The 21,894-nt window shown below is 35.7% G+C and overlaps 1 protein-coding gene across 1 annotated transcript in view; it reads left to right on the forward strand.

Moving 5' to 3' along the window:
- DNAH3 (dynein axonemal heavy chain 3) overlaps nucleotides 1-21,894 on the forward strand; it is a 61,951-nt gene that overhangs the window by 5,006 nt on the left and 35,051 nt on the right. Inside the window, 22 exon segments of the mRNA XM_030001455.2 lie at nucleotides 358-427; nucleotides 1,482-1,671; nucleotides 2,213-2,432; nucleotides 4,120-4,315; nucleotides 5,297-5,422; nucleotides 6,131-6,326; nucleotides 7,595-7,774; nucleotides 8,170-8,306; nucleotides 8,464-8,569; nucleotides 9,163-9,341; nucleotides 10,722-10,906; nucleotides 12,242-12,365; nucleotides 12,941-13,094; nucleotides 14,750-14,894; nucleotides 15,176-15,387; nucleotides 15,712-15,803; nucleotides 16,238-16,352; nucleotides 16,939-17,055; nucleotides 18,343-18,522; nucleotides 19,697-19,833; nucleotides 20,526-20,727; nucleotides 21,668-21,760. Coding sequence (XP_029857315.1) covers nucleotides 358-427; nucleotides 1,482-1,671; nucleotides 2,213-2,432; nucleotides 4,120-4,315; nucleotides 5,297-5,422; nucleotides 6,131-6,326; nucleotides 7,595-7,774; nucleotides 8,170-8,306; nucleotides 8,464-8,569; nucleotides 9,163-9,341; nucleotides 10,722-10,906; nucleotides 12,242-12,365; nucleotides 12,941-13,094; nucleotides 14,750-14,894; nucleotides 15,176-15,387; nucleotides 15,712-15,803; nucleotides 16,238-16,352; nucleotides 16,939-17,055; nucleotides 18,343-18,522; nucleotides 19,697-19,833; nucleotides 20,526-20,727; nucleotides 21,668-21,760 — 3,356 coding nt within the window.

Raw genomic sequence — 21,894 nt, forward strand, 5'->3', positions numbered from 1 at the left:
GTGCAGTATATTTGGTGGAACTATACATCTTACAGAAATGCTTTTACATTCAAAATAGAAAGTCCCAGTGCAGAAAACATGGTTTGTGCAGGGAGGGAAGTAAGCACTGAAGTCTTAAGCATGAGCTGAATGCTTTCCTGAAGCTAGTTTATAGTCCCAGAATCAGCAAGATTATTTAACACATCATTTTAATGTCTTGCTAAATGCTAAGTCAAAACTAAAGGCTTCTTTGTGACATTGTAGTTTCTGTTATTTCATTATCTGATCAATTGATTTAGCTCTGTTTTTCACCAATCTGAAGTAATATCTTATTTGAAAAATATTCCTGTGTGTGATATTCTTAACTGGTCCTTAAAGCTTCAAAAGAATTTGATCCTTCTAGGAGAAAGCTCAAACTTACACAAAGAAGTCAATGGAATTCCAATAGGTAATGTACTGTAATGTTATAAAGATACAGATTGTTACAATCAGTCTAGATATTTGAGTTGTGATTTAATATTTCTTGGATGTTAAGCATCCAAGCATGAAATGTTAAGTCTCTACAAAAAAATTTATGTGCATCAAGACTGAAATTCCATGGTGTGCTAAGCAAGCACGTTTAACTGCTTCTTTGTGGCAGAATGAATTTCAGTCTTAGGCATGCTAAAGGAACGGTCGTCCTTTCATGATTACTGACTTGAGAACCCAGAGTTTAGTTAATAGAGATGCAGATTGTATGCAAAACTCTCAGTTTTGCTGTGAGTGTTTAAATGCTCTGTAATGCTCCTAGAGTTGTGTCAAATTGGGTGCTCTGCTGTAGTATTTCTTTTTATCTTCTTTGTGCTTGTGTTCTTCATCTGTAAAGCAAGGAAGTAAGCCTCTCTGGAACTGCTATGACAGTAACTTTCTTACTCCTTGTTAAGATAACATGGTGATGAGTACCATAAAAAAAGACAAAAGGGATATTTAAATTCTCTTCAACTATGGACTTCATAATGTGAAGTAAAGCAAGTATGGAGTGACAGCTTGTTGGCTGAGTATTGTTCGTCATGAGCAGTGTGGACAAAGGCCCTACAGAAAACAGCATATAATAATGAAAAAGAAGTCTGTAGTGTAACATTTATGCAAATGAGCCAATTTGAACTTTTGGCTCAGACTGTTAAGGTTTTGGTAAGATAATCACCTGAAAATAGGTGGAGATCTTGGGCAACCTAAATAATAGTGCTAGTAGGTCTGGCTCTGATAAAATTACTTACAAGATACTGCCTGTCTGAGTGATAGTGTGCAGTTGTAAGGTTTACATGATTGTATTCTTTCTGTTAAAGTAGTATGCTGTTATACAATTTACTAAGGGTTTTTTATGAGCAATTTAAATACTTCATAGGTCATACTTGTCCTCAGTGCAGTGTAAGTGATTTATATAATGCTTGTAATTTGTCCATAGTGATTTAAGAATCCATTACTGCTTCTTTATTCACTAAACTTGTATTATTTTTTTTCAGAAGTACATCAAATTTGTTAAACAGTTTGGATCCCATTTCACTGTGTGCACCTGCTCATATGCCAGAATTACGTGTCATACATTATACAGACAGCCAACCATTGACCCCAGAAGAACAGTTTGTTGTCATGCACTTACGTGAGAAGGAGATAAGTAAGCAAGAAAAGCCACCTTCAAGAAATGATATAGAGGTATTTATATAATTTCTTTTTATGATAAAAGTAGCGGCAGTAATCATCTGCAATATAAGTCTGTGAACTGTTTACTTAAAAGTAATTGAAAAAAGAAGGCAGTACATGAGTTTTAGAAGATGTGAATATTCAATATAGCAAACTGCTGTTAAATATTGTCAACTCCTTTCCCATTTGTTTCTCTTTCTAGCTACTCAGCCTGATTTTTGTTCTAATGGGTTTGCAAGTAGAAGTATCTTCCCAAATTCTTAACCTCTCACATCATTGGCTAGTACTTCAGAGATCAGTAATTTAATATGCTGCGCTCAGTTCTACTGGTATATGTGGTTACATCAAAACAGATGGAAGTGTTGTAAAAATGTCAGGCATTGGCAGTGCTTTAAAAAGAACCGAGATATATAGCCAAAATCCATTATATTCAAACACCTTTCAATTGCGGAAAATGTTCAAGTGACAGAAAAGCTAAAAATATTTTGTAGTAATTCATTATCTGTCAGAAAATTCATACAATAAGCGTAATATTTTTAACATTATTTTTCAGCGGTACTGTTACTACATATATAATGGAGTGCAGGAAGACATGCTGGCACCTCAGAATAAAGAAGTGATGAATGTAATTTTAAAGCATATTCCAACTCACATTCTTGCTAACCCAGACCTGGAGAATTTACTTGCAAGTTTAAAAGAAGAGATTAAGGCAGACTATCGTATCAGCCTCATGAAAGCCATTGGTGAGACTCAAAATCTCTTAGCAATTCAGAGTACGTAGACATTTATTGAACTTTGAAAGCAAGTCTGCGTTCTATTCTTAGCACCCTTGGAGAATTCCTTTGAGGTCAGTAGAACTCATGCTACATAACATTCTAGTTTCAACAAATATCTATTTACTAAACCCTACATCCCATCACTTAAATATAGTCATGTCCAAGTTGAGTAGCTCTGGGTGCGTAGAATCGTTTTGTCCATACTTACACAATTCCCCATTCCTAGTTCAAATCCAGATCACATTCAAAATGCATAATTCTGCATCATCTTATCAGATGTATAAAGAGGAGGTTGATCAAATGATGGTGGACAAGGAGTAATCATCTTAATTTGTAGCAAAAGAAATTAGAGAAGAAATTAGAAAGACATTGTGACTATAAAGATCATGAATCACTGCAGCAGACTATTCGTTGATGAATGTGCTTTGATTCATTGATGAATGATGCTTTGAAGTGCATGATAGACAAGTATCTGTCAACAGCAGTCTAAGTATATTTGATCCTGATGTGGGGAGAGGGTAAACTAGGCTATTTTAACAGATACTTCCCAGACTAACTTTTTTGTTATTCTGCAGTAAGTCAGTGATACCCATTAACAGCCAAATTCATCTGTCTCATAACTCCAGTGAAGGCAGATGTTACACTGTGATCATGTCACATGTTCAAAGAATTTCATTTAAGACATCACAGGAATAAGGAAAATTAGATGATACATTAATGTGCGTGATTACACTGCTCATGTTCAACAAATAGAAGACCATCATATATAAATAAATACAAAAGAATGTCACAATCCTCAAAATTAATTTCAATCCTTGAAATGCCCATCTAAAGTGAATGTGAAAGAGACAGTTCATAGAACATGAGATTTTTTTATTTGCTTTCCAGTAGTCTGATGGTTTTCTTGGGTTTTCCACATGTGAAATAATTCCTTTTAATTTTCTTAATTATGTTGACCAGTGAGTAGGTGTGGCCTCTCATTCATGACAACATAAAAAGGAGAGATTAAACAGTTTTCACTCTGCCTTGTATAGTCTCTGATATCTTTCTAAGTACCCTTTAATTTGTCTTTTATCAATGACACCATTTTAGTGTTTGCGGTCCCTTTTCGTGGTAATGCTAATGTCAACAAGGGGTAGTATGTCAGCTTTCCAGCTTTTGTTAATCTCATATGGAATAGGCCATTGGTCCAATGGAACTGGTAGCACATGAGTTTTGGCACTTAGCTAGCAGATCATAGATCAGTCCTTTCAATGTCATATGCTTCCTACATGCGACAGATGATTCATAAGATTTCTGTGTTTCACAAACATTTAAGAAGCCTTCTAAAAATCATCCTTGAAAGGGAGATATTGCCACCCCTGGTTTATGGATGAGGAATTGAAGCACGAAATAAATGTGCTTCAACTGGAAAGACAGAATGAAAAGCTGTTTCTCCTGCCTCCCATTTTTAGAACCAGGACCAATTCTTCTTTTCTTTTTCTGAAATAATTTTATAGTCAAATTGGTAATTTAAGTACTGTCCTGTATTTCATCCTAAAAACATGCAAGTAACTATATGACAGTATATAAGTTTTAAATGTGCAGAATTCTATGACTTCCTGAACTATGGAGATACTGTGTTTTCATATGTAGATTTTGACCATACCTGTAGTCTCACCATGATATATGTGATTTGTTCTAGTTGATTACATCTTGATGGATCCAGCTGAGAGAGAGAGACTGTTCATTGGAAGTACCCCATGCCCTTTTCCCCGGAGGGTTGTCCGTGCACCAGTCCCATGGCACAGCTCTTACGAGGAAGTAAAAAGCTGGAATGAAAAGAATCTATTCGTAGTGAATCCGTTGATGCCCACTTTGCAACAGCTTTGGCTTTCTCAGTAAGATGTCTTGTTCATAGGATCTTAATTAAATTCAGAATGTGTTTATTTTATGACTTGGTTAGAGAGTGCATCTGCTGACTTCTCTACATATGCTATGGACATCCTGGTGGAGCCAGTAGAGAGAAGGTGGCAAAACCTGTTCTGTTTTCTAAAGAATTTTTTCTTCTGAGCCTGTGAGAATTTCAATGTAAAATGATTGTCTCCCGCAGACTCTGAATGCAAGCATGAACATGTTCTATGTGTCCACAGTGAAGAATGGATAACTTCATGCTATGAAAAGATCATCCCCTTTGTTAAAAGCTGTTTTCCCTAAATTAAGATTCAATGCTCAAGTAAATAGTGATTTGGAATTGTCATCTTGATTCCTGAAAATTAACAAAGTTAACTCTTAAAATTGAGTCCCTTTCAAATGTCTGTACTTGGAAGTTGTTCTGGGGACTTTTGAAAATTGAGATATGTTTTCTTATGAAGTTAAGTATGGTAGTTGGTAATCCTGAGAACTGTTTTTGCATTTAAGTAAAATTTGCAGGAATTTAAGGTCTTGTATGTTACAGATTGTGATATACGCCACGCTGATGAAATTTTATTTTTTTCCCCACACGGTAGCCAGGATAGGTACTTACTACTATTAATACAGGATAGAAGCAGTAGCTGTCGTTCTGTATGTACTTTAATGCCTGGATACACTAATGAATCTAGGAAATGGACAAGAAATTATTCTGACCATTTTAGCAAAAAATTAACACAATTTTACATATAACAAGTACAAGATGAAGTTTGTGAAGCCTTTTACGTTTGCCGATAGCAAAAAATACCCATCCCCAAACATTAGAAGTGCGCTTGTTGGACAGCTCAGCAATGAAGTGATATGCATCAGTGAAATTAGTGTTTATAGATACATAGGAGACCTTCCTGGCTATATTTCTTTTTTTTAAACAGAATTCCATAAAATACCTACTATTTGTTTTACTTCTGTAGGTATAGTCATCTAAGGTTTGTTCGCACTGAAGAAATGCTTTGTAGAGACCTGCCACTGTTGCCTACTGAATTTGAGGAGGTCATTCGAAGACACTGTGTGGAAGCTCACAATATTCTTCAGAACAAGTCAGTACCACAGTAGTAACAGTAGATAAATAGGGTATCTTAGGGTCTGATTTCCATGAAGCTCCCTTTTTAAAACAGATCTTATACTGAGAGGACACTAGTCCCAACCACAAGGCTGCCAAAACAGAGGGGAAGATAGCAGAAAGGGATAAACATCAGGATGTTGAAAGACCTAATGAAACTGCAAAAGTGCATGTGCAAAAGCCAATGGGAATAAACTGGCTATGAATAAATGTAGACTGGAAATTAGAAGGTTTCTAACCATGAGAGGAGTGGAGTCTAAATCCATAAAAATGGTGACAGAAAGCCTAACTTTTTTAATTATGGAAATCAATCAATGTAAGAAAGAGATTATATGAGGTAATAGCCCATGATATAAGGTGACTGCATTCTGCCACCTGAGATCTCTTCCAAACTCAAGTTTCCCATTTAAGACTAATAATTTAATATTGCCACTAGTATTTTGTCTATTGATATTAACTTAAACTAATAGTAGGTGCCCATTATAACAAGAATCCTTAGCTTAAAAACTCAGGTTTCCTCCAAGTCCTGGAAGGTACAGTTTTGTTTGACATCTAGTTGTCAATGCTCTACTAGCCCTTTGAATTTTGCTCATTCTTTGGGTAATTTCTGAGTTCAGATTTCATTGCAAGGAGCAAAGTAAGACTAAAGCTTTTAAAACTTTGTCCCCATATTATTTCATTGTAGGTGGATCCCAACTTGTGCATCCATTTTCCGTGATGAGAAAAGGAAATGGCTTCATTTTGCTCCTGAAAATGACTGTGATTCCTCTCAGCTAGTTGAAAGCTATTTTCGTTCAGTGGCAACTCTAATGTCATTACAATTACGTGAGATGGTTGTTAACTCCTTAGAAGATCTTCTTGCGTTTTTTATGATCCACAAGGTATACACTGTGAAGTATATCTATAGTTTCCAGTGTTACATGGAGATAATAATTCATATAGCCATAAAATGTAATGCTCTTTGAAGGCTAAAATATCCCAGATATCTCTTGCCCCCATAAAACATGGCTGGATCTTTCAAACAGTTGTGCATACTCAGTGGATTTTTTTTTTGCATGGTCAAGAACTGCTCACTTGAATAATCATTTTGCCGGCCTAGGGTTACAACTAGCAGTTTACAGGAGTTTTCAACTCTGTTTTGAGTGTGTGTGCATTTTTTAAATGTATTTTTAGTTTTATTTTTCTTGGCCTTAACCAGGCAAAACACTTAAATGTGTTTTTCTGAAAGCACACGAAAAATCCCCTTTGAAGTCAAAAGTGTGCATAGTCATGCATGTAATCCTTTGCAGAAGTAATTTATGGATGCGGTGTCACTGTCTACACCAAATGAGTGCCCTGTATTATTTCAAGTAATGCACATCATTATAATAATAAGCATTACACAATGAGAGTTTTTACCAGTTTTGGCTACAGTAAAGTTGCCTCTTAGTGGAAATGAGTTCTTTAAATATCAGATCACTCAGGATGATAAGACAAAATGAAACATATTTAAACAGAATAAATGTGGCAGATTAAATACTGCATTGCTGCCAGAGGATCACACTTACTACAATATGCTGTCAAACCTTATGCTAAGCCTTGCATCCAAGTGATAATGGTGATGCTCATGGTTGGGGCTTTTTTTTAGTTTTTTGGTTCTGTGGGTTGCTTGGGGTTTGGTGGTTTTTTCAGTTGTTTTTTGTTGTTTGTTTGTTTTTAAATCATTATAGCATTTACATTACAAGTCTAGTCATGGATTAGGACTCCATTACTGTAAAGGCAATTTGGGAGTAGGGCAGTTCTTACTAACCATACAAGGCAATTAAAAGACCAGGATCTTGTATTTGGCTTCTGATAGGCATTATGGATTTTTTTTTTTTAGAGCTTTTGTTTTGTATGGTAATTAGTGCTTTACTTCTGTTACTTAAGGGAAAATCAAGGCAATTAGGCTTAAATCCAGTTTCCTGATTCCAACTTTTATAGATTCATTTAGGAGTTGGCACCTTAAAATCTTGTTTATTGGGACATCAGTGTTTTGAATAAAAATCAGGGAAGAAGATCCCATTGGTGCTGTGTAGTTAAGAGATTTGGGAGAGCTTGAATCTTTTAAAAATTATTATTGTTATAGCTGATTTCTTTGGCATGTATAATTTTCATTCTTTTCCCTAAGGATGGAAGTGATTTTACAGAACCGTATGAAGAAATGCAGTTCTTTGTACCTCAGATACTAACAGTCAGACTTAGTGTGGAAGAACCCAAGATTGTCTTTGAGCCACCTTTGGAAGAATGTTGGGATTTAATCAGTCATTGCTTCAGGGATATCCTGCACAGTGCTGAGGAACTTCCAAAGGTACTGGATAAATTACAGCTGCATACAAAATACAATATGGATAAAAACTGTCTATGATATAAAAAGTTATGAATGAGGCAGAAAACTGACAAATAGAAGATAAAGATAATGGTCATGTATCACAAACTGTGTGAACTTCTGTAATTATAGAAGATAACATAGGAATTGTTCTTTTTCAGATTCAAGTTATATTGAAGCCCTGGTTTCATTTTCGTATAGTTTTCAAAAGCAAACTATGTGTGTAACCAAGTGTTAATTATGAATCAGAGCCTCTTCACATTGTGGTGTTTTTGCCAAATAAAACATTTTTTTGAAGTGGTGGGTGAAGGGGTAATAGAATACATTATTTTCTTTATTATATGTGTTATTACAGTATTTGCAATGGTGCCTTTTAGGTAGAAAGATTTCTATTTCCAGAATTAAAAAGAGATGATCTCACTCTCAGTACAGTCAAACCAGAAGAATCATTGTTTTCAGAGTATGTGAACAAACTTGAAAAGATCTTTGAGAGCAACATACTTGGTCCCCAGAAGTAAGTTCTGGCTGTTAACTCTGTTGCCTATCCAAACCCTCAGATTAATAACACTATCCATTTGACTCAAACAAACAGTTTGAGCTGATTGTTTCTTATTGTAGAGAATCTTCACATTGGAATCTTAAGTTTGTTTTTGTGATCTTCTGTGTTTAAGGTATTTAAACGTGTACAGGAAATACAGCAATCTTTTGAACAACAACGCACAGCAAGATGTCACAGATTTCTTGAAGGAAGGTCATTCTTTAGAAGCTTTTACAGAGGTAATTTGTAACTGACAACTGCTACATGTTCATACAGCAGCTAACACATCACACCTGACTTCCTAATATATTACCTAAAGAACTCCCGTTCAAATCACTTGTTTTAGCCTTGGGAATAAATACTAGAGAAGCCATTTCAATTTACATAGTCCCTTACTGTAGGGCTGCTATGCAAATGTAGAAGGAGGTTTTTTTATGGCCTCCTTCTATGGGTTTTGTTGGGTCTTAGTAGCTAAGTCCAGTGGAAGGCTGCCCAGAGTATTTGGTGAATCTGCGGCTTACTGGTCTTTTGACTGTCTTGTCCTTAGTCAGGCACGTCTACTTTTCTCTCTGAATTCCTGAGTTAGCCTATGGCTAAATACTTCTTTAGGCAACTTGTGGTATTCCTTAATATGGCACATTACTGTGCAAAGCTTTCAGTCCTGGAATCTGTGGATAGGAGCTGAGCTCTGGAAAGGTAAAAAATAGCTGTTCCTTCTTGTATTTGGAATATATTATCCATTTGCTGGATGGGAACTAATTAGTTGTTGTTTAACATTTTTCATCTATAGATTTTAAGGAAAAATAACAGATGTATTATTTTCCATTTGTAGAAGATTGACAGCTTAACAAAACTGAAAAGAGAGATTGCTTCCATGCATGTCACTGTCCCTCTGGCCATGTTCTGTCTGGATGCTGTACAACTGAATGAGGAACTCTGCAGTCGGACCCAAAATCTTAAAGATAGATTGATTGAATTTGAAGTGATGGAAAACAGAGAGTTAAATAGAAGGTACATGTTGTTAGTATGCATGGTTCTTGCTGTCTGTGTGGACTGATGCTGTGTATCTGTGGATGAGATAACTTTTATTCATCTGCTGGGTTTTCTAGTGCTGACCAGATGTGTAAGGACACCAAAGTGGGTATTTAAAATCAACAGGAACAGAAATACTTGTAAATAAATATCTAATTTAGTCTGTATAGCAAGTACATAGAGATTAGACTGAAAGTACGCCCTTGTTCTTTCCTGCTTTACTGACCTTCTAGGATTTGGGTTGAGCTCCTTGCTTCCTCTGCTGGTGTCCAGCTAAATCAGCATGAAGAATGTACTAAGCAGTTCTGCATTTGTCTTGTCCCTGACTTTTTTTTTCATTTTCTTTTTCTTCCCCACCGCCCCCCCCCCCCCCCCCCCCCCCCGGAAAGTAGTAGTCCTGATGTCATATCTTGGCAAGTTTAAAGAAAGAAAAAAAAAAAGGACCTTGAAAATATAATTTGACTCCGATGTAATGGGATAATCCTGTTTCTGTGAATTAAAAACACCCCCACCCCCCCACAAACACCAAAAATCCCCACCACCCCCCCCCCCCCCCCCCACTGTGGAATACTTCCATAGTGAATGGAGAGAGACAATCACCATAAATAAATTATTTAACCCACTTATCTAAAAAGCATCTCCAGGTGGAGATGAACCACAGTTTAGAGGGGCCTCTCTGCCTCCACTTACTGTGGAAGGGATCTAGACAACGAGCTTATGCTGAAGACCTAACATTTGGAAGGCTGGAATTGCTTTAAGTGAACCTATCCTTTGTGTATGGTTGCCGGTTGCATGCCTGCTGTCTGTATAGATAATTGCAGTACTGAACTGGAATCTGGAACAAGAAAGTGTATCACTGGGAAGAAGGAAAATAACAGGATTTCTTCCTTTCTGTATTTTCTGTTCCCATGTACAATGTAAAATAAAATTGATTGTTTCCTATTTTTCTCTTTATAACTTTTTCCATACCATGCACTTGATTTTATTGTTGTGGGGTGATTAAGTGAGCTCTTGCTTACTGCTTTCAAACATTTCTTTCTGCAGCAGATCGGGTCTTGAAAAGGAAATTTTAAACCTATAGGAAGGAAACTTAATATGCTGTTAATTGTAATTTTGAACCAAATTAGCAATCATTCTATTATATATCAGTTCTTGTAAACATAGTAGGACAATATAACTGATTGTGCAAAGTAAAAAGGCATCCTTTATAAATGCCTATCTGCTGTGTATATTCAATCTGAACACTTAATTTATGAAGTAATTTAATATTCTTGTTTAAAAGACAAACTTGATTAACAAGATCTTGCATCTCTGTTCACTTATGATCCCAGTGATATGTCTGTTTTCTTTTTGTTGTAGAATTTGCAATGAATATAACTTAATTGCAAAGAGAATTAGTGAGGTGCCTCTGAACACTGAAGAGCTAGTGGAATTTGATGCATATTTAAAGACATCCAGTGAAGTTACTGCTTTTAAACTGAGACAGGAGGTCACTGAAGCAGCACATAGACTGGAATTCCTCATGAACTATGCTGATCTTTCACGTATGTTTCAATTACAGAATATAAAAGTCTCCATCTGAAAATATTTATATATAGATATTGGGCTCTGCATGCATAAATGTTCATCTTCTAGAATGCTAATGGAAAGCTCCAAAAGAGACAGAAAGGAAATAAAAAGAATTTAGTAGAAGCTAAAATGTACCAGTGCAGGAAGGAATGGTTAGAGAAATGGCATACAGCACAGACAGTGCTTTTTTCTGTGTTTTAGTGAATGTCTTAGTCATTATCAGATTAATGTCATGTAATCTGGCCAAATAGTGTTACACCTCTACATTATTCAATAAAAAGCCTTCCGTGAAAAACCAAAAAGCCGTGTCTTGAAGGCTCTATGACGGCTTTTGGAGAATGTGAGAGCTTGCATCTCTGCAGTTGAGTATTAGATCAGTGGAGGCCTTTTGTTGTTTTGCTGTGATGGTTTGCTGTTTTTGATTTTTGGAGGGCTGTTCTCTAAGATGGAAGAAACATCTGTAGAAGTTGCTTTTAGTTTACACTATTTAAAGCAAAAATGTGCCATTCACAGATGCTGTATGTTATTTGCTGTACATAAAAACAAAGAGCAGTTATATGAATGCATACCCGTTTTAGTGGCAGGACGATCCTTTCTCCTTAAGCAGAATACACTTTCAGATCAGACAGTGATAGAAATAACTAGAATATGCCGTGTTTATTAGAATTTATTTCTGATAAAAATTAGGATGCCTATGGAAGCCAGGACATTTTTCTGTTACGTTTTGGACTGGAGTGTTTGCATGCACAGTATTTCATAATTACATATTCTTTTTAGCTGGGTTTATAAGAATGTGTCCTGCAGTTAGTTATAATGAGCTAAGTGCACTGAACAAAATGACAAATATGAAGATGGAGATGCCTGCTCATTGTCGTTGTTATGGTCTAGCTTTTGTGAATAATTTGGCATTTACACACTGTGGACTAAAAATGGTTTAAACTTTACTTTTATCCGCCTTATGTAGGTATATATATTTAGTTAGGAGTGGTCTGTCTCTGTGTGTAGTTGAATGGAATTGATATTCTGGAATAGCTGTTCTTACTAATTTTCTCCGCCTAGCTAAGATCTTATTCAGAGAATTTCACATTCTTAACTTGATTTTAGGGTTTTGCTATCAAACTTGTTTTAGGGAGTGCTTCTCTTTGCAGTGAAGATAATTCAGCCAGCAGCTTGAAATATGTAGCTTCTTAGACAGTTTATTCCTAAATGTAGTTTTAGCTATTTTGCTTACTCTTCACAACAGCCATTCTTTTAGATCATTGGTTAAAAGGTATTTTCTTAAAGATGTCTATATATTTTTTTTATTTTAGATGATGACATAAACCTGAATAGCACTGTTTTCCATTGGCCTGATCAGATTGAGATAATCTTTGAAAACAGTAGAGATCAGTTGTGTAACAGGAGAAATCATGCAGAGATGGTTTTGCTTGAAAGGTATGGTGTTAAGACATTTTCTTTCACTGGGTATTTTTAAAGAAAAGAAAAATCTCATTATCAGTAAAAGGGAGAAAGTGTCAAAGAAGGAAAACTTGGAAGGGAGCTGAGAAAGTAAGGAAGAAACCTGGTTTACAGTATTATGGAGATTTCAGAAAAATACTGTTGATGAGGGTGGATTAGAATATTCCTATGCTTAAACAGGTCTGAAAGGAAGAATGAAGGATGTTGCTAGAATATTCATAATTTTATCTTGTTATATTGCTTAGTACAGCATTACTCATAGTTTTGTAACATTGTTTTCACTCTTCCTTTATTTCCTCCAGGTAGTAAAAGTAGCAAATATAAGTAAATGAAATAAATTGGGAGGTTTGAAAATGAACCTTGAATTCTAATCCTGTGAACTGCATAGTATTGCTGTAACTGATTAATGGGTTTTCACTGGCATCCATATTTACTTTACACTAGTATTGAGATCAGATTTCATTTGACAGTGCCTGTTATAGTTAATAAAATATGAAACGTGAAAAGGAATGAAACAGAACATCATATTACCTTAGTTATCTTTACCTTAGGTGTTCTCAATTTGAGGAAACTCTTGAAGGTTATAATAGAGAAGTAGAAAGCTACAAAAAGCGGGATGTCATGACCATAGAAGAAATGAAGAAGAACGCCGAGAAATTTAAAGAGTTAAATAAGAATCTAGATAATGCAGTAACAGAATTTGAGGTTAGTATTTATTAGTCAAGTATGGAGTGGGTTGCAATGTGCTGGATGAGCAAAAGTTTGGTTCCTGTCCCTGTTTTTTTCAGGGTTCTGGTCATATATTGTCAAGATGGCTTTAAAATTTCCAAATTCACAAACATGGGGCAAATATCTTCTTGTCCCTGTATGCTGAGTCATCCCTACTGCTGAGTTGAAATACTGAATTTCAGTGTTTCCAAGCAGTCAATAGTAGCACGATGCTATCCACGGAAAACAGAATTCTTCTGGCAGAGTTGGCAGGAGCAGAATATTAGGGAGGTGGCATTTTCCCTGAACCCACGGTTTGTGCTGCTGGACCTGTGTTTTCAGTCCCTCTCCTTGTCCGCTAATTAAAATCAAATGTTTTTCAGCTGTTTGTATCATTCCAGAACTTGCCTATAGGCATTAAATATGTGTAATATCACAGCAAGGGAAGTGTCAGGTGCTAGAAGGAAACTGAAGACCAAGATTCCTAGATTCTATTCAGGGCTCTCCATCCAGTGTACTGTGTGGTTCTAGGCTGAATAGTTTGTCTCAGCTGTGCCTCTGCTGGGAAATGAGAATGGTTACCTTTGAGAGATCTCACAGGCATTGTGACGCTTAATTAATCTTCTAAATCACAGTGAGACAATGAGATTTCTGCATATATGGAGCCTTAAGGATCAAGATTTTCATTAACTCCCACTCAAAAGAGAAAATTGAACCAATTAAATAAGTTTAGGATTTAGATAAATTGCTAGTCCTACATATCAATACTCTTAATCTGATTTAAAGGCATCTAGTATATTTAATTAGCATGAGTTAACAGCACTGATACGTTGTTATAGGTAGATCAGAATAAGTAATTAAGTTTAAGTTTCTTAATAGATGATCAGAATGAGGGGTGTATGCACACAATATAAATGACATGACAATCAGCTTAGTGAATACACAAAGTTAAAAATTATCTTGGAATGTGGATCTTTATGTTTCTCTGCCTGCATCTCACATTGAATGATTAAAAGTTTTATGAAAGGTCTGTTGGCATTGTAAGAGCACAGACTTGGGACTCAATCTGAGTTCAGTGTCTGCATTTCAGACAGCATTTCTCTGTGCTTCACCTCCCTACCTGTAAAATGAAGAAGGCAATACTTTTTTTTAATCTAAATCTTTGCACATTGATTTATACTGTAAGCTCTTTTGGACAAAACCAAGATCTTACCATGCATAAGCACAGCAATTAATATCTGTTTTGGTTGGAGCTCCCAGATGTTTCTGTAATAGAAAAAAATAAGCACAAGTAAAAAAAATTCCTACAAGCCTATGTGACTGAGGAGCTTACATCCAGGTTTCAAAGTGGGTTGGTAACTTGTAAGCCTTGGTTTCACTGTATGCCATGGTGCATTATCTATTTCTAAAATAGATACAGATTTTAAAAATTGAGTAGCAAAAGATGCCAACAAATAACTAGGGGAATTTTCAAGAACACAGTTACCTTATTTACCTAAAATCCACAGGCCTAAATCTAAAAATCTGGCTGGCTTTATGACATGTAAAACAATTGTATTCACTATTACCTATTTAAAAGGTTAAACAACAGTAGGAATCTTTGATGGAAATCAGACTTTTTATTTATTAATTTATTTATTTATTCCTTAAAGGCTATTAATAAAGAAGAGGAGTTACTCGACCGGGAGAAGAGTCAATTTCCTCTACTGCAAACTATAATTGCAAACAAACAACCCTTTGAGCAACTTTGGATAACAGCATATAATTTCCATACCAAATCTGAGGAATGGATGAACGGTGAGGCTTTGGTGTTCATTTGATGAAAAGTATAATTTTCAGTTAATTAAGTAGAAGATGAAAGGGTTGATTAGTTATGAGAAAATAAGTTTTAAGAAATAAATGCTGTTAAGCAATGTAAAATACAGTTGTTGACTTGGATTTTGCATTAAGATCATTTTTTGTAACACAATTGATTTCCAGTTAAAGGAGAATGATTATAAATACCTGTAAATAAACCACCCTAGGAATCTCCTTGTGCTGATGTGTGTGCTGTGCTTTTTTAATACTGTTTTATTCAGGAACTCTCCAGACATTGAATGCTGATGAAATTACTGAAGAAGTTGGAAATATGTGGAGGACTATGTACAAGCTCAGTAAGAGTTTTCCAGATTTGGCTGGGCCTAGAGGCTTAGCAGAAACTATTAAATATAAGCTTGATAAATTTAAACAGCATCTTCCTGTCCTGTCGATTGGCTGCAATCATGGAATGAAGGAGAGACATTGGGAGCAGGTACTTTAAACTCTGCTTTAACTGTGGGAGTATTCTACCACAGAAACTGACAGTTCAATATACTACTCCATATATTCAATACCATGAAATACAGTAATAGTTCTGTATTTCACAGTAAGAACATCCTTTATCCTGTCATGTGATAGATCCAGTTTTGAAATTTGTAATGGTACAGGCAGGAGCTTCTTTGAATCACTAATTATGGCGGAAGAGCAAATTAGGGGGTTGCATTAATAGTTCTTTAGCATTTATTTCTTGCTGTTTGAGAAGTCTGTTACAAACATGCATCTTGATAATAGATTTTATTTCTTACTTTATTTTCAGATTAGTGAAATTGTAGGATGTGAGATCAGACCTGATGAAACTACTACTCTTAAAAACGTATTGGAATTTGGACTTTCAAAATATATTGATCAGTAAGGAGCTTTATTCTCATTTTTTAGACAGTCACTGTATTTCATGTCAGACACCAGACATTAGTTTGTTTGGGGGTTTTTGTGTGCTGTTAGAATGTGCTGTAAAATCAGCTGTATTTTATCAAGCTATGGGTAGAACTATTGGTTGTTCTTGTAGCACAAAGGCACCAAAAACCAGAGTCATATTCCTAAACCACTTAATTTGCATATTCAGAATTTTCTGTCTGTATTTATCTTCAAATTAATATTAATATCTCTAACTTGGTAAGCCTGAAAGTGCAAAAATATTCCTTGAAATAAAAGTCTATAGTATTATGAACAAATTCATATGAAAGGTAGTCTGACATTCAACTCTAACGACAACTGCTTTTTTTTTTTTTTCTCTTCAGCTATGTTGCAAAAACATTTCAAAGATATGTTTCATTTCAATTTAGGCTGGAACCTATTGGAGCAGCTGCGAGTAAAGAGTATTCCTTAGAGAAATCAATAGAGAAAATGAAATTCGAGTGGGTCAACGTGCAGTTCAGTCTGGTGAAGTACAGGGATACTGTGAGTAAACACCAAATCAGTATATATATATATTGTTGAAAAAAATTACTTTGATTCTGAATACCAGTTGAGAAATATTAGAGGGAAGTTACTGCTCATTCATTGTGGCATGATGGAAAGTGGTATCATACCCCAGAGCCCAGGCAAATGTCTCCATTACTATATATCTTTATATTTGGACCTTAGTATCTGGATAACTTGTGATCTCAGCATATTCATCCTAACAAATCTGCAAGCCTGAGAGCTTCTCCAGTGTTGTATGGAAAGCTGGACAGTAGTGAAATTTTAACTTGCCCAGAAGAAACAAGAATTACAGTGCAAAAGATTGAGTCAGAAGTCACTAGCACCCCTGGCTAGCTTGCCATTCACAAAACAGTATATCTCTTGACCTTTGAAACAGAGATGTACTGTTGAGATACTGTTTTGTATCTTGAAACATGTTGCAGGATTTCTCAATGCCTTGCTACTTTCGTACCTTCAACCATCATAGAGAAGAGGGAAACAGGAAGCTGAATGAGTGTAAGGTTGATGAGCGGTGAAATAAAGCAACTGCTATTTGCCTTATTAAAATGTGATGTATTTACAGAACACCAGCATCCTGTCAGCAATCGATGATATCCAGCTTTTGCTGGATGATCATATTGTTAAGACTCAGACAATGCGTGGCTCTCCCTTCATCAAACCAATAGAAGCTGAATGCTGGGTAAGGAAAAGCTGGTTTGATTGAGCTTGTGTGTCTCATAATATGCCTTCCCTAAATGCTTTAAGGTATTTTGGCATGATAAGAAGTTATATAGTTTTTAATTGTTTCTAGGAACACACATTCATATTTTTCTTCAAGAGCTTTGAATTAATGGTTTCCAGACAAAGGTATGCAAGGCTTGCTTTACAGCTAAGGAAATTGTAATTGCATTGCTAATCTAGTCATTATAAGCATGGGTTTTTAGTTGAATGTCTTGGGAATGGGTCAGTTGATTTAAACAAATTCTGCTGCATTGTGTAAAAAGACATAGGTCTGTCAGTTGTGAGAGAGAATTTATTTGTAATTCTCTGGTACTGGCATGATCTATAAGGGTTTCGAAGTCCTTTTTGTTAGCTGTCCTACTACTTTGTAAAGATGTGATCTTTGTTAAAGATGATGAATTTCTAATAGGAAGATTATGCAGAAAGCAGAGACTTCTTTCCCGTCAGTATTTAATATCACTTTTTCTGGCCTAATAGTGATGATTTGTAAGCAATGCTAAGACCTAAATTCTATCCTTTCCTGAGGACATTAGCCAAATTGTAGGTAAAGCTGAGTTCTGCTTTCCAGTGGAGCTGGTGAAATGAAAGGGAATGATTAATGTAGAGCTATCTTAACAATCTCCATGTACCTCTTGCACAATAATGAGCAATACAGGCTGGCTGTGTTTTCTCCTTGCAATACATTCCCTTGCATAACCCTTACACTATAGACTGCCAAAGTCACAAAAGCAATGCTATCTGAAATTCTGTATTCAAAAAGAATCTCTCTCTGGTTTTAAAACCAATTTCTACTGCTAGAGTTGCATGAAATAGCTTTTTTGGTGGGCCAAAGATTGAACTCACTGCATATAGGGCCTGTGAACTGACATTTACTCAGTCTGCTGAATACCTTGTTAAGCTTTTATCCTTTCACTGATGATAAGATAGAAAGTACACAAGTACTTAAAAGAAGATATTCTGGATTGTCATGCTAGTCATCTCTGCACTTCTTAGGCAGCTCTCTCACAAGTTGCTGCAAAAAGCGCTAGTGAAAGAATACGTCTGTTGTTTATAAGAAATATTCAGATGTTTATTAGTGGGGTTTTTTTTAAATGAAGTTTCTCCTTCTCTTAAAATTGTTCAATTGTTTCTGTTTTTTGGGGTTTTTTTTTTCTTTTCTTTGAAGCCAAGAAACTCATGCTCTTTTCCTCAGTGTAGATTAATTCTTAATATAATTTTGCTTAAATATTAAATGTTTTCATTACAGGCTTGGGAGAATAAGCTGTGTTTAATGCAAGATATTCTAGATAGCTGGTTAAAATGTCAGGCAACATGGTTGTATTTAGAACCAATTTTTAGTTCAGAAGACATTATAGCTCAAATGCCTGAAGAGGGTAGAAAGTTTGGGATTGTGGATTCATACTGGAAGGACATTATGGCACAAGCGGTAAGTGCTCGCATTTAATAAATCATGTATTTTTATGCACATCTGGTAACAATTATTACTATCATGAAGATATGCCAACTTTTCTGGAGTTAGATATTTGTATTTAAGTCACAAGAAGGTATAATATGGAGTGGAAAATCCTTTACTAAAGCCCACCAAAACCTAGTCTTGCAGTAGAAGTGGTAAATTATATCATTATTGCTTGAGATTTCTGTAAAGGCTGGATATTGCAGGGTGAAATAGAGCTCAAGTAACATTTTAATTCTAAATTTTCTGGCTTTTGTATGGTTAAATGATCAGAATTAGGTAGAAAGATGACTGATTTGTGCCTTCAGGATCTGCTTCAAAGTTCACTGACAGTCTGTACAAAGTCTTCTCTGGATACAATTAGATTTTGCATTAGGCTTTTAAGGCATACACATTATTAGAGCAACTAAATGGGGTTTTTTTGCATATGATTGTTCTCTAATATGTGGTGGCATGGTTATTCAAAACTTTGGTGAATACATACTGAGATGGTAGTGTGTCAGGATAAGATAATGGGTGTAGTAAATGCAATTAGGTATCCTGTTCAGTTCCCTATAACTAAGAAGTTGGGTAAGAGGCCAGATACTTAGTGGTAGTGTGAGCCAAGATGTTTGTCAAAAACATTGGGAGTGTGTGATTGTGTGATAAAAGTGTTGAAATAATCAGTACAACTAAATAGATGTTGAGACCTGTCTTAACAGCTCAGACTCTGAATCATGAAGCCTGTTCTGAAATAGGTGTATCCTTTTCAGTTAAGAGGGGTGTTATCAGAAAGAAAAATTGCCACCTAGATGACAAGAACAGAGAATAGTTGTGATGTACTGTGGCTCTGTTTGACAGAACTTATTTGTGAATGGAAAAAAATGTAGCAAGCTCAAGACACAGGAGCAAGTGCCAAAGATTTTGATTCCTGTGGATATTTCCTTGTTGCATTATTGTCTGTAAAGTTCAAACTGGTAAAACTGATAGTCTGAAAAGCAAAACTATAAAATAATGCATGCGTATTTAATAACAGGAAGGCACAATACAGAGAAGAATATATAGCTTTTTAGCCTCCTGCAGTATATGTGATTGATGGTAACAGTTTTGATGTACAAATCTATTGCAACTTTTAGCGGTTTCTGCTGTGTATTTTGTTTTTACAAAGGTGAAAGACCCAAAGGTACTTGTAGCAACTGAACAACCCATGATGTTAGACAGACTTCAGGAAGCAAATACTCTCTTAGAAGACATTCAAAAGGGGTTGAATAGTTACTTGGAGAAGAAGAGATTATTTTTCCCAAGGTAAATTAATTAAACAGGCTTAAGTTAGAGACAAAAACCCATGAGGTCTTTCAAACCATTTCTACTGAACTGAAAAGTCTCATTTTGTAAACACGTGGGGCACAGTCCCATGCAACAAAAAATGAAAACCTGTTCTTTTCTCCAGACATCATTAATTTTCTTCAGCTCCAATTAAATTTGCAGTGCCAGGGGGTGGGGAGGCAAAATCTGTCTACCACAGTGTAAACTTATGATTAGAAAGACATTATCACTTACAGGGTATTTTTGAAGGAACTTGCTACCTTCCCATGTCTGATTTGCAATTCCGTCTCTGCCCTACCCTCTTTAGTAGTGCAGAAGTGTGTGATACGTAGGAGTTATATATGATTATGAGGAACAGGATTCTATGTTTTTGCAAGGTACTTATTGGCTGCATCGATATATCTGGTCTTTCCTGCGTGAGTTTGAGAACGCTTCTTTCTTCGTCTGCGTAAAAGGGTGGTCATAATGAAATTCAGAAAAAACAGGTGTGATAAGTTTTATAATGTTAAAAATGACTTATGAAAAGGGATTTGAGATAATAATTTCCTCTCTGTTATACTAGTGTCTTAAGCAACAATAAAACCAATTACATCCATCTTGCATTAAGAGATTATTAATGACAATTTTCATGATTGGAAAGTGCATGTTCATTAATTGTATTTTTCTAACAGATTCTTTTTCCTATCTAATGATGAGCTGCTTGAAATATTGTCCGAAACAAAGGATCCTCTTCGAGTACAACCACATTTAAAGAAGTGTTTTGAAGGAATTGGTGAACTGGAGTTCACAGAAGATCTGGAGATCGTAGGCATGATCAGTTCAGAGAAAGAAATTGTTCCTTTCGTAGATAAAATCTATCCAGTGAATGCAAAAGTAATTTTTTTTTTTTTAACTATATGATATTAAATTATTACTTTGCCTAAAGTGTATGTTTTTGGGGGAACGAGGTTTAAAATATTTAGGATCAGATCATGAAAGGTGTTGAGGAAGTGAGAGTGCAGACTGGTATTCTAGAACAAAAAGGATTTCCTACAAAAAGGAGTAATACATACCAATTTGGGGGTAAATTCCTCTAGGCACTTTTCTGCAGCTATATGTTCCTACTACTTTTAAGATGTAGATAGATAGATAAGAGAGAGAGAGAGCCACACACACACACACACACACACACACACACACACACACACCCCTATATAAAGCTCTCTATATACATATGTATGTAACATTGCACAGCATGGCTAAAAGAGACAGGAATGAGGGAAATTATGAATGGCTGGCAGTGAAGACTCAGAGCATTAGTTCAAAAGGGATCTGAGTAGAAATAGTAACATTACAAGTTTTGAAAAGTATCTCAGTTCCATCTTTTTCTGCTATTCTCAATGTGAAGGTATGGAGCTGAATTGCTGTATGGTAACCAAAAAGAGATGAAAGGTGTGGCATGTTGTGAGTTACAGATGCCCCTTTTCCCTTAATCCTCCAGGAACAAAACATGCCCTGTGTTAAAATGACCAAGCTTAACTGATCATGCAATCTGTGATCTGCATTTTTTGTTTATGCTTATATGAAACATATGCAGCTGTTTCTTCAGCTGGATTGTCTTTAGAGTTGGCTTGATATACCTGCCTTCAGACAGTGTTAAACTGCAGTATTGCCTGTCAGAATTTGGGAAATTGCAACCTTTGTTCCTCCTGTATACCACACCCAGATCAGAAGAAAGCATATTTAAGCCTAACACATTTCAGAGAATTTGTCCTTTAAGAGGAGTATAATCAGGAAATGTGTATTGACTCTTAACTGTTTTTCTTTTTTGAAGGGCATGGTAGAAAAATGGCTTTTGCAAGTAGAGGAAATGATGCTGGCCAGTGTAAGACAAGTTATTCAAGATGGCATAAGAGGATATATCAAGGTAATGTTTCCTGAATTATAGTACAAAATAGATTTCACAAGCAACTGTACATGAACAGGTTGCTGAAATTCTTAACAGGGAAACATGTTTGAAGCTAAGTGGAATCCAGCTCTCCTTGTTCAGTAGTACCAGTC

The sequence above is a fragment of the Aquila chrysaetos genome, chromosome 25 (assembly GCF_900496995.4).
Source record: "Aquila chrysaetos chrysaetos chromosome 25, bAquChr1.4, whole genome shotgun sequence".
NCBI lineage: Eukaryota > Metazoa > Chordata > Aves > Accipitriformes > Accipitridae > Aquila > Aquila chrysaetos.